At 34.6% G+C, this 19,362-nt stretch overlaps 1 protein-coding gene across 2 annotated transcripts in view; it reads right to left on the bottom strand.

Annotated features, from left to right (window-relative positions):
• Positions 1-19,362, bottom strand: part of shakB (Innexin family member shaking B) — a 225,581-nt gene that overhangs the window by 129,799 nt on the left and 76,420 nt on the right. For both annotated transcript variants that reach the window (XM_089097065.1, XM_089097070.1), the window contains exon 2: positions 16,704-17,344. In XM_089097065.1, the coding sequence (XP_088953191.1) occupies positions 16,704-17,063 (360 nt within the window). In that variant the 5' untranslated portion in view covers positions 17,064-17,344. The remainder of the gene's footprint in view (positions 1-16,703; positions 17,345-19,362) is intronic.

Raw genomic sequence — 19,362 nt, 5'->3', positions numbered from 1 at the left:
CAGTTACAGAGCGAAACCTAGAACTAGATGATTGTTGATACAGCTTTTTCGGGAAAATATCTTAGTAACAAGGAAATGCTCATCTTAGCTAATAGCCCTGCATAGTTTCTGGTATAAACATGATTAATGATGGTAGATAATCACGACAGGGCAATGTGATCATGTATGATAGCACAATATTATATAATCATCATAGTGCAAGCAATTTATTATTCACCCGTAGATTTTTATCTATCAAAAATGTAGTAGCAGAGGTACCGTTGGTCTAATATTTCGCATTTTTATATCATAGAAACAGGTATAGTGTATTCTTTACGCTTTGGAATATGTCTCATTCTAATGATCTCTCTATTATAGGCATTCTTTATCTATATAGGTATACAGGTAAAGGTACAGAATTTGGCTCACCACACATGAAAAATTAATCTGCCAACGAAAATTTTGGCAGATTTATTGCGTATATGAATATTCAGCCTGAAAAGTTCTCCTTAGCATTCTTTTATTTAAATAAGATTTTGGTCTCTAATCAGTTTCTCGATCAGTCTAGAAAACCCCCCTTCCGGGGAAATCATTTCCCAGATGTCATAACACGCGGAAAAAAAGCTTCCGGATGATTCCGTCGAAATATCTCCACGTATGGGCGCCCATAAGGAGGGCATCCCCCCCCCCTAGCTGAAAGAAACTCCCTTGTATTTTTAAATTTTTGTTTTAAGATGTCTATTATACAGCATTGTAAGTGCCGATTAGACCAGGTAAGCCTCCCTCCTAAGATTCACATTATGGGCACCAATATATTCAAAAGAAACAAATTGGCAAAGAGAATGTAAAACAATTAAAAATAATTTCGTATAGTAATTTTGTCAATTATTTCACTGTAACATTTTCCCTGGAAAATTCACCCACTGGAAATTTCTCTCCCAAAGAAAGACTCTCTCTATAGAAATCCACCCCAAAAACCAAACCCCATCCTAAAAATGTCTGTATATTTCCCAATAACAAATATTGTACGTAAATAATGGGCAAATTTCATAGCTTACACGCCTCTCCCCACGGGCGAGGGTTATTTTACACCTAAAGACATAATTATTTGATCTATTAACTACACAAAACAAAATGGCTATCTCAAAATTTTGATCAGATAATTTTTGGAGAAAAATGGGCGTGGGAGGGGGCCCAGTTGCCCTCCAGTCTTTCTGGTCAGTTAAAAAGGGCACTAGAGCTTTTAAATTCCTTTCGAATGCACCCTCTCCCGATCTTCTTGGACTATTTTTTCAATATGATCACCCCTGGGGAAAAAAAAAATAATTAATAATAATAAACACGCATCCGTGATCTGTCTTCTGGCAAAAATAGCAGAATTCCACATATTTATCAATAGAACCTTGGAACTTCTACTGTATGGTTTTTTGGAACACTGAATATGATGGCGTGATTTCCATTAAGATTCCTTGAATTTTATTTCAAAAATCGGGCAAATTTTCTCAGGCTCGTAACTTTTGATGTGTTACACTAAACTTGATGAATCTTATATAGTTGGAATCAGCACAATAAGCTGATTCTTTTGATGCATTTACTGATATTAAAATTCCGTTTTTTATAGTTTCGATTACTATTGAGCCGAGTTGCTCCTTATTTACCTGTACACTTTGTTTCTACAAATTGTTTGATAAACATGGTGCTATGCAATATCTTTTTGATGGTTTTTTTTTTTTTTTTTTTTTTTTGGTTTTAATGGTAAGAGTATATAAAGATTTCATACTGGGGTGAACCACAAGTCTACAAATGCTCTTTTTTGAGGTGGAAACAGTCACTATTTGGTGGGAACGGGAATCTAAACAACACCAAAAATAGCCAAGTTATCCAAAGAAGTTTTACCAATATTACGTTCATGTATAAATTACGTTTTATCCGAAAATTCTTAGCTATTTTCGAATGGTTTCAAGTTCTTTTTCGAAAGTCACAGAAATTTATTTTCGCTTTGAACTTTTACTGTTAAGAAAAATCGAAATAATAGTTACCGAATACCAATTTTTTCGAACTAAGCAGTTTATAAAAACAACACATTTTTATGCTATAAAGAGCGGAATATATACTTGGAAGAATTTTGAAGAGTTGTTTATATTACACTCTATAGAAAACTATTGAAGTTTACAGATTATCCAGCTGACTTTTTTTTCATTATACAAATTATTAGTCTCATCAAAGGATAGTTCTAACAGTGTTACTTAGCAATAGTCCTCACTTACAGCTTTTTTCATAGGTTTTAAACGGACGGAGCAAGAGCCTGCGTAGCTGTGTTGGCCTCAGGTGGCTTGATGCTGCGGTGAGTTATTAGTATTAGTAGCTTTCAATGGACAAAATAATAGAGGTGTCATATCGAATTTACACACGGCTGTTGTGATAAACAATAGAGATGAACACAACTCTGGTCGATAGTGAATTAGATATACAGTGTCGGTAAAATGAACAGACAGAAATGAATGGATAGAGGCAAATAAGTATTGTCTCTCAACATTACCGAGATGTAAGAGACATATCCACGAGTGATCCTTCAAATTACAGACGATTCTATCTTCTGTCAGTAGTCATCCAGATTTTTGAAAAGGCCAGGGTTTCTAGGCTCAAAAGCTTCCTTGTTGCAAAACAGTTCCCTCATGAATTTCAGTCTGCATTTCGTGTTGGTCATTCGACTGAGCATGTATGTGCTTCGCTCCTTAGTTTCATTCATTCAGCATTAGATTCTGTTTTAATTCCAGTTGCTCTTTTTTTTGGACATAAAGAAGGCGGACGTATGGACGTATGTTGGTTGGTATGGAGGTATGGACGTATGGAAGTATGTTGATATTGGTTGGTTGGACTTATGTAAGTAAAGTTGCTCTCTTTTTATTTATATTAATGATCTTCTCTATGAATAAAAATGTTTATTCCAAATTTGTGTTGCCTTTTGTGTCACCACATTCGTGTTGGTGAGCCCAGGTTTCAGTCAGACTCCGATGACAGCCTAATAGCTTTCGCTAATGACAGTACGTTATCTACGGTTGCAGTCGATGCTTCACTAGATAAAAATCCACTTTTCCATTTGAGAGTGCTCTTTGACGGTTTAATATGATCTATTTGGCTCTTAACAATTCCAAGTCTAGTTTGGGGTTTTTCCTAGACTTTCTCAACCTTTTCCGAGTATTCGTATGACACATATGTCACATGATACTCTCCTTAGATCTGAAAGTGGTTATATTTGATTTCCCAATAATGCATTAAAACTTAAGATTGACTGGAATATTGGCATCTTACGTTAGTTGAAGCATTCCCTGGATCTATCATACAACTTCTGTTTTTCAACTTGATTCAGTTATATATTTCTTACCATTTGATAAGCTGTACCATTTGGATGTGAAATTTCCAGTCAAATTTGCAAAGCGTAGTATGTCTTCATGAGAAGTCCACACTAGTAGTAAAATTTGCAAATCCATCTACTGTTGAACCCCCCTTAAATCTCCGTTCACTTTGTGCTCTTGGATGTGCTTCGTTTACTTCTGCATGGACACTACACTTCCTTCCTTTTGCACGGACACGGACACTACACTTCCAGTTTACTTTTGCACGGAGATAGGACATTATATTCGAAACTCTTCATATTACCAACGTTGTTTTGATAATACACTAGTCCTTGCCACACCTTACACTTGGTCTGCTTTTAGCTCTTTAGTTCCAGCACTAGTTCTAGCTCTCTAGTCCTGGTTAGCTCTCTAGTTTGGTCTGCTTTTAGCTTTCTAATCTTCAACAGTATGGGGTACACTTTCAGCTGTTGCTTCGGGCAATCATTTCTTTGTTACATTCAAAAGTCTAGTGGTTGATTTATTAAAAGTTATTTTCAGTTTATAAATTGTTAGATATCATTTTTGATCTATCATATTATTTTTCCATTTCTTTACTTCGGTAGAATATTTAATTTAGTGTCTTTTTTTATAAGTGTATTAATGATTATTTTTCTAGTTTGTCATACAGAAAAAAAAGAATGGTCTAAATGATCTGGTGGCTGATTTCCTATAGGTAAATTTCAACCTATAATTCGTTAAATGCGGATCTTTTTTCTTTATTTATGTTCTTTTTTCTTTTTCGCCAAGTCTGTGGAGTTTGCATCGCCTTATTTCAGCTTTGTATTTTGTCATATTTGAATGAAATCTCGTTCCTTCTGTCTCCTTTTCTCTTTTTTTCCTTTCTTCCTTTCTTTTCTCTTTTTCTCTCTACTTTTGTGAGTAGGTATTTTTGCATTTTATGTCGTATATTTGATAAATATCTTTTTTTTTCTCTATTTTGGGACTTGATATTTTTATATCTTATGTTGTGTATTTGATTAATATATATATATATTTTTTACTGTTGGAATATATCTATCTATCGAGTCTATACATGTATTCTTTTTTCTTCTTTTCTGTTCTCTCAGTTAGTATATGGTTTTTTCTCTCAGCTTGGGATCCGTATATGTTACCCCTAATTTTACACGCCACCCTTGAGTGGATTAGTATAGTTTGTTATTGTATGTTTGTCGATTATGAATAAATTTGATCTTAATTGAATCATTATAATACGAAAAGTTATAAAAATGCCGTGTATTTTTATTTTTATTGCGACAGCTTAACAAACCAGTGCTGTGAGGGCACTCAACCTGGTATATATTGCGGTTCCAGTAATTCTACTGTCTCCCCAATTTATATTGAAAAAATGTGGAAGTAAGTTCAGAAGAGAATGACCTTCATATTTTGGTTAATATGTCAATACGAAAAAATCGTGACCAACCATCACACCATCGAGGCACAACAGATTTTACAATTTAGGCTACTAAAAAGAAATATTCAACGTCAAACAGTGGTAAGTTGTGGCTTCACTGTGACAAAGACTGTTATAAAAATCAGTTCATCTAGAGAATAACACCATTTATACTACTGTTATACACGACCTACCCATAAATTTTTTCAGCTACTTTAATTAGGATCTTAGGGGGAGACATCCCTTCTTTTTTAAATTAACAAGATCTTAAAAGGCCCAGTATTTCTCAGAAATCAAACTATCTAGCCCCATTATTTAGCAACCCATCAATTTATACGTTTCTAGTTATATTGGCTATCTGGCTGTACTACAATGTTTTTTTTTAATATACTGTGATGTAATATTAAATGCTGAGCTGTTACAGATTGTAATCTCAATGTGGTAAAGAGTTTTTTTTTCAGAATTGAGTCCAGCCATAAAAACAATGGCGTTACTATTACACTTGACATGTCTACTAGCTTGGATACGCTGAGTTTCAGCTACTTAGGCTCATATCTTAGAGAAAGACGAACCCTTCTTTTCATGTTTCACTATGGTGAGTTGCAGTCCTGGGGCGTAATTTGCTATGGAACAGAAGGGGGGGGGGCGCAAGTCCTCTCTCTAGACCTTAGTATCCTTTCAGACCCCAGTTTGTCCCCTCCCCAGCAAGCAAGCATAATTCAAGCATCCAGAGAAACAGGTCAGTTTTCTTTAGTGTACCTTTGCCTTTGTGGTACTATATGGCTCATTTCATTGAAATTTTCACTTGATTAGGAAAAATTGGCTCCAGCTTTGCTCTCCCTGCCCCCCCCCGGATTTTGATGAAATTGTTCCTTTGTTGCAGTCCCACATTGGAAATAACTTTCGTTTTTTTTTCCCGAAACAAATAGAGTTACAAAATCAAATACTTTACTATAAGAAGACTCGAAACTTCTATAAGGTCTTGTGCTGATTTTCAGCTACTTGGACTTGTTACATAGGAGAATACATGCCCTCTTGTTCTAAAATTGCCACTTGTTAAGAGGGTCAGTGAAAGTTAAAGATTAAATATACCAATCTTGTCATTTAACCCCTTTTCCACTAGCAATTAACCATACATTTAAAATTGACAAGAATACAGTCACTATCTTGTATTTCCTTAGATGTTACTGTGACTAATTAAAAACTTTACAGCTCAAAATCCATTGATAAGAGGAGGTGACTAATTATTTTTTTTCGCAAACAGACAAGTTAGCTTGTTTTGATAGATGTCATAAGGAATCACAAATGGGGAAACCTTGGGTCATGTTCCAAGTATGAACAATATCCTACTGCCAAATAAAGGGCTGAAATAGCAGCAAACGGGTCACACCGCAGAGACACATAGGCCTCATTTGAAAACGGGAAGAGGAGAGCAATTCCTTCCCGATAACTTTGCTCTTTACTTACAGTAGATAATTTGTTTTAAATCAATCTATACTCATTTTTAGTATGAAAGAAAACACAAAAAAGGGGTCCATTACAGTTCGTAATGTGTTCCACATTAATGTTTATGCAAATATATCGGCTTTGAAACTTCTGATTCCACACCGTAAACCCCAGAACCTTATCATCAAGAAAATGCGTGAGCCTAGTTAACGGAAAATTGCAAAAATGTTTTACACTTCCTGTTTCGAAGCGTTTGCTAAGGTTATTTTTTTTTATATTTAGTTCAAGGTTATGTTCTCTTGTTCTTAAATTTTAAAAAGTGGGTATGAATACACCCTCAACATCTGCAAATAGAACAGAAATGGAATCATAGAAAAATGAGAAGGTAGATACATACAGTGAATAGAATTTCCTAAATGAAAAATTAAAAAAAAGTCCTTGAAAAAAATAAGACTTAGTGCTTTTCATAATAAAATTTGTACCATAAATGGATGAGGCAAATCGCTTGTAGTTTAAACAGGGAGTCAGTAGGGATTAGCGGGGGGTCTGCTCCAGGAAATGTTTTTTTTTATTTTTATTTTTAATATTTAATCGAAACTCCAATATTACTCCAAATTCTATTATTTGCAATTAAACCGCTTAAAAACGCTAATAATGTTCTGTTCTTTACGTTCTAAACTTAAAAGGAACGGAAACTATTGCTTATACGAGGGGGTCATCCCCTCCTCAATACCTCACTCTTTACGCTAGTTTTGATTTTTTGTCCCAATTATTTAAGAATGACCCCTGAATCACAAAGGCCATTGAATTAGAGTAATAAGCTCTTTTAAAAGTTATACAAAAAAGAGCGTAAAGAGTAAGGTATTGAGGAAGGGGCGACCACCTCATATGCTTAATAATTTCTGTTCTTTTTAAGTTTTAAGGCTGCTCCTTAATTCAAGCTGAATTTTTTTTTTTCATTTAAGTAATGCTAGGAAATCCGGCTCCCCATCCTTGGAAAATTCTCTTCTCCCACGAAACATTCTTCCATGGAAAGATCCCCATTTGATAGCCTCTCCCCCTTTCCACGAGAAAAATCCCGCTTGAAAACGTCTGAATACTTCCCAATAATAATAATTTTTTTGATGATTTTCTGATATAACCTGATTCTGATTTTGATAAACGATATGACCGACAGCGACACGAGGGGCCAAGTAACTCTTTTCGTATCACTAGATTTTCATCTCATTTCATTTCTGCTCTTGATTTTACTGCTCTCGGGAATAAATGTAATGGTTAAGAACTTAAGATGACACCGTTGAGTAACCGAGCAAACAAATTCGCTATCTTTCTTCGGGCAAAAACTACAAAATTCCACATTTTTGTACACAGGAAATTGAAACCTCGACAGTGGAGTTCTGTGGTATGTTAAATTTGATGGTGGAACTTTCATGAGGATACTTGATATTTTGGGGGTGTTTTTTTCCTTTTTCAAATATTGTGCAAATTTTTTTAAGACTTGTAAGTTTTGATAGGTAACATTAGATTTGATAAATTTTACATATTTTGAATAAGCATCAAAGTTTAATTCTTTTGATGTATCTATTAGTATCAAGACTCTGTTTATTAGAGTTTCGATTACTATTGAGCCGCATCGCTCCTTATCTACAGTTCATTACCACCAACTGTTTGATGCCATGCTGATTCTTGTTATTTTCGTTTTTCTAAATATTTGTTTTGCCCAGCTGCAAAAAATTGACATAAATGTACTAAGGATTATTACTGAGATTAATCGCATTTCACGCAACGCCAATACTATTTTGGATATTTATGTCTGTATCAGGATACTGCACAAAATATCTGCTGGAAGTATATAAAGCGAATTCGCACAATATGCTCGCATGTATATTTATATTACATTTAGAGATTTTGTGTGCACATATGCTAGGAGTACTTTGAATGTAGTATTAGGAGACCGAGCCTCGCTTGGCAGAGGGAAATTTTGACAAAAAAACGATATTCAGTTCCTCCCATTTTCTTCAGTTGAAAGACCCTTTTATTAATTTTCACTTAAAAAATATGAAAAAACAACCCAAAGTGCACCTTTTGGGTGTCATATTTCACTTTATGATTTCCTTATTAAGTCGAATTTAAAAAAAAAGGCTTTTATATTCCAAAAAATCATAATGGAGCCTATAATTATCTCTATGATATCAAGGTGTCATGTCTGGCCTTTATATTCCAGAAATGTCACCCCAATTGAGTTTAGGGTACCATATGGCACTCGAGTGGAATACTCGATTTTATCGAGTCGATTCTAACAACAATTGATAAGATAAAAATACTAGCTTTTAAATGAGTCCTTAGTAGTTCCCTATGATATTCCAGTTTCCCAATCGTCAAAGAAAAAAAATACAAGAAAGAAAAAGAGAGAACATCAATGCTGCCCTTCCTTCATGGGGCAGCATTTATTTGGGGCAATATGATTTTCCTTCTTCTTCAAAAAGGGATCCTGTACAAGTCTTTGATAATTGCGATTCAAAGATTGAACTTTTTTGTTTGTTACGACGCCTTTTTTAAACTGCATGCCACTGAATGGCGTGATGCATAGGGCTATTGGAACAGCGCATAGTTCAATGACGAGACTTGTCTCCTATGCTGGTTGTTGGAGTTGAGGGAAGTGGAAGGGGGATAGGTACTTTAACATAAGGGGAGAAGCTGATAAAAAAGCCGAGCTTAAATGCAATTCACCAACATCTTCCCAAAAACTTGTTTATTCTACACTACTGTCGTTTGCAGCAACTCACTACTAACAATTTTAGTAAAAACCTATCACCATTACTTAAGTTTATGTTCGATGTATGTTATTATATGTATGTATGTTATTTTATATAACTTATTTATTTTATATGTTATTTTATATGGTATTTTATGCTATTTTATATATGTTATATGTTATTTATATATGTTGTTTATATGTTTTATACGTTATTTATATATCATTTTTGTTATTTTATGTTATTTTATGTAACTTGATATTTTATATGTTATGTTATTATATATGCTATTATATGTATGTTATTCGATGTGTGTTATTATATGTATGTTAAGATTATGTTCGATGTGTATATTGTTTATTTAGTATTGTGTAATGTTTTGAAATTAACCGAGTAGCGTCTCTGCTAAATAGTAACTTTTCTTCACTACCACTTGAAGAAAAGTGTGCCTTTGGAGATTTAGGGCAGGGAAATATCACTTTTTTTCCATTGTATTTCCCAAAATAATTTTTCATATATCTTGAAAACACACTAAGGCTTATATTTTTCACACGTGTTCCAACATTCCTTCCCCTGAAGGGAATCTTGTGCCCCTGACTCCTCGCACATGGACCACCTTCCCCCGGTAAAATACAGGAGCTACGCCCCTGCTGGGGTGGACCCATTAGCACCCTTCGACGACCGTTTCAGACAGATCTACCTAAACGTCAATCAAACCTCTATGGGATGACTTTCTAGTAGCAGGATAACCACGGGAAGATTTGTGGCTCTTTCTTGATGCCTTGGTCTCTCTTGGGGCAAAGATGGATGTAAGGTCTAAGGATACCTTTAAATCGAAAATAAGACCTAAAAATATTATCGGTCTAAATATCTTCACTCTATAGCCAACCCACCCACTCAAGAGACACCTCCTCTCCCCTCCTCCTCTGTTCAAACAAAATTTTGGGTACGAGACTGATTTGTCCTTGCAAACTAATCCTGGACCAACTATCCACTTTTATTTTATCTCTTTCAGTCTTTAAAGCTTACTATTTAAATTGCTTTATTTGACCACTTCATATTTTACTTTAATCAATTAATTATCATTTACTTGCTGTGTAGTTTCAACTATAAAATTTTATATTTTCATATTCATAATGTGTTTATAGTTGAATTTTGACATGCCATATCATGATTCTGACAAAGGTATATCCTTAGAAAGTTATTTCGATTATATTTGCATTTTAGAGGGGGTGGGGGGCTCAAATTAAAAAAAATGGCCATTGGCAAACGAAAAGCATTTTTTAAACAAAATATTGGTGGACAAAACAGTCCTCTAATTCTCCACTCCTAAGTTCTTGATTCATTCATATCTACGACCTTTCATTAGAAATTTTTATTCAAGCAATATCCATTGATTATTTATTAATGGGGTTACCATTTGATAATTCCACAAAGAAGTAAATCTTTTTAGTTTGGTATTTTTGGTGAAAAAAGCATTTTTAGCATTTTCAATCGGTCTATTTCTAAAACTGATTAAGTGTAGATGACACTGCTTTCATTTCAAAATATTTCTAACAAAGAATTAAGAGATCATGTACCTTGAAGCTATGGCAGCTAATTGTTAGTGTAAAATAGAAAATAAGAGCAATTGCATTCAATGTGGGTATTACAGTCTTTAACAATGTCATTCGTCGTGGCAGAGACCAACTTGACAAAAGAACTATTGCTTCAAGATGGTGATGAAAATTCAATCTGACAATTTAGTTCATTGTCCCCAGTGCTGGATTGGGGCGTATAGTAATCCCACTTTTCGTAGATACTACTCCTAAATATCCCACAATCAGAAAGCCTTTGTAAATGATCCAAATTTTATACATTTTATTTAAAAACTTTTCTGTGCAATGAACTGTCGAGAAATTATGGCTTTGTAAGTGTTTTGCTCGATTCAACACAAAAGGGACTACAAATCCGATTTTTTTTTTTTTTGCAGTATGAGGTAGAACAAGAAGACGAAGGTTAAAAAGAAGAATATGTCGTGTCAACGGAGGGCACCTGGTAACCCTGTCTATCAATAGCTAGACTGTTTGGCAGTTTACTTACACTATCATTTACAGAAAAAGAAGGGCATCGAACTATACTGCAATAAAATAAATTAATACAATAAAGACTAATTATTACGGTCTTTGAAAGATGAAAAAACTCAGTTTACTTAAAAGAAGCTTTAAAGTAAATTTTAAAAACATTTTCTGCAATAAGAAGGGTATCATCCCCAAAGCGGGTAGGTACAATTTACACGTGTGAGGATTCCGCCGAAGCAGTTAGTGCTACGATTTTATTACCACAGGTCTAGCTACTATGGGTAATTAGTAGTGCTAGTGATAAAGCCGGCATTTTGTGAGGATGTACCGTCAAAGGCAAAACCTTTCAACCATTATAAGCTCATTAGGTAAGATAGGCAGCTATTGAAGACAACTCAAGAACCTCGAGGCTGACACCCCTCTCCATCTAAAACCCTAAATTTTACTGAATGGGCACTTCTTATTCAAATTATCAATAGACACCCCCTGGAAAATACAACCCTGCCTACGCACCTATTTTAAATGATGTGCAGCAATGTAGCGAGAGTGAGCAATGCAGCGAAAGGATGGTAGCGAGAACGCTATTATCAGAATTACTTGTAGAGTTTATCGCGGGGTCTAACAACTCAACTTCAATTTGATTACGTTTACCTCTACCTTTCATTCACATAATAACGTAGTAAAAACAATACTATTCACCTACCTTTATTTGAGCTTATTTTTTACCCATGCTAGTTCACAGCGTGCAGTTTACATGCCGTTAAAAGGGCACGGCTAACACCCAAATCAGGAATTTTCTTAAAATAGAAATCGCTGACCAAAAATTACAGGGTGGAGGAAACTCCTTCTTACCCAATCATCAATTAAAGTTATTCCATGCTCTCACGAGTACAGCGTCACAAACATTACATTGCATCCGCTGCGTTAGGTTAAATGTTGTCAAAAAGTTCACTCATTGACTGCTACTGAATATCTAATACTTAATAAACGGAAAAACAAAACGTTAAAAAGCTGATAAGTGGTAAAATATAAGCAAAAAGTCGTAAATTAAAGAAATTCCAATTAAGAAAATATTTAAATTAAAGAAAATTAAAGTAAATTAAAGAAGTATGATACTAAATTTTGCTAAATTTTAACTAAATTTTAAATTTTAACTAAATTTTAGGGCTTTAAAAATCGTCAAAATTCAAATCCACGAAGCTCACAAGCCAAAAAAAACGCAAAGCTATGACCCCCCCCCCCCCACGGGTCAGAAGTTTTACATTTATGATCCATCTAAAATCCATTTTATATGAGAGAATGTACTAGCGATTGATTTCTAATTTATAAAAATATACGGCGCAAACAAAATAAAGCCTGTTGAACTAGAAAAAGGTCACTCGTCATCTAGAGGAAGAAAGGAAAACATGCCATATATATAGATAAAAACAGTAAAATTTTATATGGTATTTAAAGCAAAGGTCAGCTGCTGTTGCAGAGTAATTAAAGAAATTAGGGTATACAGAAATTGTCTTATAGGAGAGGGGAGCAACTGGTCCTTCAGTATTCCACTTTTTACTCTGAAGTTTGACTAATACTTCCCTGAAAGTGCTTGGGTATCAAATGTGATACATTTCTATGATCAGATAACTTATGGGACGTGATTTTCATTCGTTGACAGCTCGATTGCTGACAGTTTGGTGACAGGCACCCTAACTCGATTCATTTTTTTATTGATTTTTTTCATTTCATTTATTTTTCTCTTTCTCTTTTCTCTTTTCTTGGTTATTCAGATGTCCAATTAAAAAAAAAAAAAAAAAAAATGAAAGACCTTTTCGCTGCAAACTCGATTATCAATTCATAATATAGGTTACGCCATTTCTTCGACGATTCTTATAAACACTCTTATATAAAATGGATTTTAGATGGATCATAAATGTAAAAGTTCTGACCCGTGGGGGGGGGGGGCGGCTCATAGCATTGCTTTTTGTTAGCTTTTATTTCATTTTATTTCAGTATAGTTGCTGTATAGGTATCTTTCCCAGTTATTTTCAAACTTTAGTAGTAAAATTTAGTATCATATTTGTTTATACTTAATAATTAGTCTTTACTGTATTAATTTACTTTATTTTATTGCAGTATAGTTCGATGTCCTTCTTTTTCTGTAAACAATAGTGTAAGTATACTGTCAGACAGTCTAGCTATGATAGACAGGGTTACCAGGTGCCCTCCGTTTGCACGATACGTTCTACTTTATAATCTTCGTCTTCTTGTCCTGCCTCCTATTGTAAAAAAAAAATCGGATTTGTCCTCTCTTTTGTGTTGTACCTGTGCAAAACATTTACAAAGCCGTGATTTCTCAACAGTTCTCAAATTTCTCAGATTTCTCAAATTTCTCGACAGTTCATTGCACAGAAGAGTTTTTAAATAGCATGTGTAACATGTGGCTCATTTACAAAGGCTTTCTGATTGTGGGATATTTAGGAGTAGTATCTACGAAAAGTGGGATTACTATACGCCTCAATCCAGCACTGGGGACAATGAACTAAATTGTCAGGTTGCATTTTCAGCACCATATTGAAGCAATAGTTATTTTGTCATGTTTGTTTCTGCCACGACGAATGACATTGTTAAAGACAGTAATACCAACATTGAATGCAATTGCTCTTATTTTTTATTTTACATTAACAATATAAATTAGCTGCCATATGTTCAAGGGACAGGATCTGTATTCTTTGTTAGAAATATTTTGAAATGAAAGCAGTGCCATCTACACTTAATCAATTTCAGAAATAGACCGATTGAAAATGCTAAAAATGCTTTTTTCGCCAAAAATAACAAACTAAAAAGATTTCTCTCTTTGTGGAATTATCAAATGGTAACCCTGTTAATAAATAATCAATGGATATTGCTTGAATAAATTTCTAATGGTAGATACGAATGAATCTAGAACTCAGGAGTGGAGAACTAGAGGACTGTTTTGTCCACCAAAGAAAATACTGTCAATAATTTTTTGGGAGGGAAGGGGGTCAGACCATGGAGGGCCAAGGGTTCAAACTAAAATCGCAGGGGTTAGTTGCCCTCCGATCACTTTTAACTATTAAAAAGGGAACTAGAACGTACAATTTCCAATGTAATGACCCCTCTCCAAGGATTATATGACCACCCCTTCTATATGAAGTGCCTCTGGTGAAAAAAATTAATAAATAAAAAAACATTGGAGCCTCATTGCCTTTACTTTAAACAACGCTATAGTGTTGCCTCGGATACAGATGAATGCCTTTGACAGGACCTCCAAAAATCCTATTGGTACCATTCCAGAGGATATCAAATAAGGCATCAAAGTGTAGTTGTGTACCCATTGGGTATTTTGTAATCTCTAAGTAACAGATATAGTATGGCATCAATGATTGCATTATGCAAGCATATCTAGAACCTTCCCTTTAGCGTGTTATCTCCACTATTCCTTAAACACAATGATTGTTGAACTTGAATGAGATGTATTTTTAAAGAACTTCAAGTTTTTTGCGTAAAAAACAAAGATTGAGGAAAGGGCAGCCCCCTAGTATTCGAAATACTTTCTGTTTGTTTTAAGTTTTAGTTTTGCTCCTTACTTTTAGCTGAAAAAAATGTAGCTTTTTATTTAATTCTTTCTGAATATGGTTAAAAACATGCCATTCCTTAGCAGCAAATTGATGAAAGGCGGCCGACTCATTAATTGGGCTGGTAGTATTACTCTTGAGGATTTGACAGGGTATACAGTTGCACCTTTTTTCTCAAAGGGATGGCCACATATGTCACAGTACTGAGATCATCTTAGCCGAAAACTTTATACTTCGTTGCTATTTATAGCGAAGAAATTAAAGCGTCTAGAAAACAAAGCAAAAACTAAAGCTATTTAAAGCATCTAATTTAGATGCTTTAGCGAAACCCCAAAGTTCCGAACCATAATATACACTAAAAGCTACTTATATGTGCACTCTTTTCTTACTTCACATATCAACTAGCTGACCTAAATTACTTCTCAATAGTGGTGTGCGTGTAAACCAGCCCTCGTGTAACTGAGCCCCGTGCAGCTCAAACCATGTAACTGAACCCTCATGCAACTGAGCCCCAGTTTAACTGAGTTCCCATTTAACTTGTCTTTCGTGCAACTCCCGTGCTACATGAATTGTAACCTTATTTAACCGAACTCAAGGCCAACTGAACCCCGTACAATGCAATTCCATTCAACTGAACCCCCTTTTAACTCAATCTCTGTGCAACTCAACCCTCGTGCAATTCAACCCCCGTTAACTGAAACTTCGTTTCACTGAACCCCCGTGTAACTCAACTCTATTTAACTGAACCCTTGTTTTGGGATTATCGATTCGGCACAATCACCCATGAGGGAAAAAACAACAAATAAACACGCAACCGTGATTTTTATTCTGGCAAAAAATAGAAAATTCCATATTTTCTTAGGAACATGGAACCTCTACAGATTTAGCTTCTCTGATATACTATTTCTGATAGTGTGATTTTCATTTGTGCTTGACTAGTTGTGATTTTCATTTGTGCATTTTCATAGTGTGCTTGACTTTTTAGGGAGGTTTCCCTTCTTTTTCAAAAATCAGACCAATTTTCAAAGTAAATTGATTTCCAAAATTATTGACTGAATGAAATCAATTTCTCGTGGTATTTTTGTATTTTTGTAGTCTCTCTTTATATTCTAACATTTCTACTTCTGGAGAGCCACTATACTTTTACCATCTTACTTTTACCGCTTAACTTTTACCATCTTGGTAGCTTTTAAATTAAAAAAAATATTTTTCAGCTTAAAGTAGGAGGAACATTAAAACAACTCCCCAATACCCCACTCTTGACACTAAAATATTTTAGTTTTTTTAAATGCTTATGATTCTAATTAAATAGCGCTTGTGTTTTGGGATTTGTTCTTTTAGAATTTGGACAACACGTGGAACTTTATTGTAAAGAGTGAGGTATTGAAAAGGAGGAAGCCCCCTTCCCTCGAGTATGGAATTTGTCTGTTCTTTTTTAGTTTTGATGTTGTTCCTTGGAAAAATATACTTTTATTTAATTTCTTTTTTTTCGATTATTGCCAGATAATTCACCTAAAAAGTTCTTCCCGTTTAAAATCATCCTCCTCCGAATTTTTTCAGGTACATAACTTTTGATGGGTAACATTAAGCTTTGTGAATTTTATATATTTAGAATACATATAAAAATTCAACTCATTTGATGTATTGTTTTTTCATTAAAATTTCTTTTTCCATATCTCTCGTTACTATTGGGCCGAGTAACTCCTTACTTAGAGTTAGCTACCACGATTCGTTTGAAAGGACAAATATTTGGAGCCTAAGAACACACGCATAGTTAATTCACTGATAGTGTTGCCAATCCTTAGAAATAAAATGTACTAGTTTTCCGTCTAAAATTGTGTCAAAAGAGACTAATTTGTACCATATGCACTACAGGTTAAAAATTTGCCGCAACAAGAAGCAGATTTCGGATAGAATAAAACTTAAACATACATCCGAGTCAGAAAGGAGCAAGTAACACCAAAATGTAACGGAAAATTCAATTGTACCAAAAAATTCAAAATGTACCGCATTATACTTGGACCTTTAAATTGTACAAAAAATGGTAAAATTTTACCGCTTTGGCAACGCAGTTGACGGATACAAAATCTTACCTGAAAGAAAAGGCAGAAGCAAACCCACTGGTAATATTTGACATACTTCCTTTCTCCTTCTAATGTGTTGCTCCTATCCACTCCAGGGTGGGGAACTTCTATCCCTACCTTCTTCAAGTGAGCACTGGGTATAGTGTAAGTAGAGTGAATCCAACAATAAGTATTTAAAACATCTTCTGGTATATCTTTCGTATGAATACAATCTATTGGATTGCCAACATACTGTCTGGTACTTACTATTAAACTGAATGCTAAGAGTATCATCACGGTAATACTATAGTGGAGCCGAAATATGCTCGAGTCGATGTGGACATGGCTCACTTTTATTAAATTTTTCAAACCCCGAAATATATCTAACATGTTGTTGTTATACTGAAGTCTTAGTGGTTTAATCCGTCTTCGCGGTGGAACATCCGGCGGATTCGGAGAAATGCCTGGCAACGCTGTTATCTCATATGAGTATTTTAAACTTGTTGACGGTTCGGAATGAATGACTAAATCTGGGTGGTCCGGGGGGTCTAAGAGCCTAAAGCGTGCTTGGCTAGGGGAGAGTATGGTTGATATTTTGGAAGTATATTTGGTAAACGACACTAATCACTTTGAAATTCTTGATCACCGCTGAATCTTCACACCAAGTACACCTAAAAAAAAATATATATATATATATATATAATCGATTGGAGCCTTACAGCGTGTTATTCCATAAGGATATTTAAAGCTTGGTTGTGTTCTCATGCTCAAAACAGCGAGTTATCATGCTCAATCCTAGGATACTTATACTCATCCAACTAAACATGGATCATAGAAAAGATACTGAAATGTGTGTAGACTGAAAACAAGCGCTTAAACTAATTTGCTAGAAGCGTAAAGATTATGTAGAATAATTTGAAGAGCCACAAAAATAGTTAAATAAAGTAGAACCCCACTGAATTTTAATAAAGAAAAACAGAAAATCCGATATTATGCTTTCATCATACGAAGGCTAAAACCCCAAATTGCCAAACATAGCTACCAGGGAGGGCTTGTTTTCAGCCCCACCTGTCTCTTGGTTTCTCATTGCGACCATGAAGAAAGCATGTCAACAGCCAAAGTAAAACGTGATCCTCCACAATCAAATCTGGCTTGGAGACACATGACGAGTGAAGATTCTATCCTTGTGAAATTGGTTACCTCCTTCTTATCCAATAGATCACCAATAGTTGAATATCTTGATTATTGTTCCAATCCTCTTCCTGTTCACAATGGAGTGCCTCAAGGTACTCTTCTAAATCCCTTCCTTTTCTCTGTTATGAGTAACATCCTTGCTAGTGAATTTCCTTACCAATGGAAATCTACCAATGACCTAACGGTCATTGATACCTTTTATAGAAGTTTAGCACCCCTTGCCTAAAAAGTACTATAACTGAAGGTAAATATTTAATGTTCCGTACATACAGATTTTAAGTTTCATATAAGAATGAGTAAAATACCCTCTGACTCAAAACTATAGAACCACTAAAATCCCTCTTGTAATTATAGACCCACCAACATTGCACCGGTAATAATAGTTGCGCTGATATTCCACTAATAACTTATTAAAGATGGACTCACATTCCTGATGTCATTTTTATTAAAACAGAGGTAGCGTGAAATCTCAGATACAGTCAATATTTTTTTTTCTTAAGTCCAAACAAATTATTTTGTCATCCAATAGGTGATTGTTATCATACCCCGGTAATTCCTTAATCTTAAGTAAAGCAAAACATGATATGGGTACAATCAAATTTCAATGGCTTTCAATAATAATTCAAATTCTAACAAAATTTGAATACAAGTCCAAACTTGAGTTCTAAGTTTGAGTTTGTAAATTTGAAGTTAGAAAAAATAAGCAAAATAAACCTAATCTGTTGTTTTTGTGTAAGTGACCTTAAATATTAAAGGCCTCTTATTTATTATTTTATATAGATAATATCAATTATTTATTATTAATATAGAGACTACTATTTCAGCAATTTAGTTTAGAATATCATATTCTAGAGCATAATAGAAAGAAAACTCAATTTTGAATCGAGCTAACAATGGAGACAGAAAAAAGTTGTGCATTTCACTACTACAAACTGCTATGTGTATATCAAATAGTTTGTGGTAACGAACTGTAAGTAAGGAGTGACCTGGCTCAATTGTAACCGAAGCTCTAAAAAATGGAATTTTTATACAAATAGGTACATCAAAAGAATCACATTTTTGTGCGATTTATAAATATATAAGTTTCATCAAGTTTAGTCCTACCCATCAAAAGTCCGAGCCTGAGAAAATTTGTAAATAATTTCTGAGACAACACTGGCTAATCATGAGAAAATTTGCCCTATTTTCGAAAAGGGGGGGGGGGCCCATAGAACTCATAGAATCTAGGAAAATCACACCATCACATTCAGCGTATCAAAGAACCCTACTGTAGAGGTTACAAACTCTTATTTCCACAAATCTAGAATTGTGTATTGTTTTGCCAGTATATGAAAGGGGCTGTTCCCTCCTCAACGCCCCGCTCTTTACGTTAAAGTGTTTTTATTGTTATATAAAGCAGAGTTGTGAGAAAGAGTCAAACTTTAAAATAAAGAGCGGGGCATTGAGGAAGGGACAGCCCTTTTCATATACAGAATACTTTCTGTTCGTTTTAAGT

Source organism: Artemia sp. Qi Xiang Cuo, chromosome 1 (assembly GCF_049724085.1).
Source record: "Artemia sp. Qi Xiang Cuo chromosome 1, ASM4972408v1, whole genome shotgun sequence".
NCBI lineage: Eukaryota > Metazoa > Arthropoda > Branchiopoda > Anostraca > Artemiidae > Artemia > Artemia sp. Qi Xiang Cuo.
This window is presented reverse-complemented; position numbering and strand designations above follow the sequence as displayed.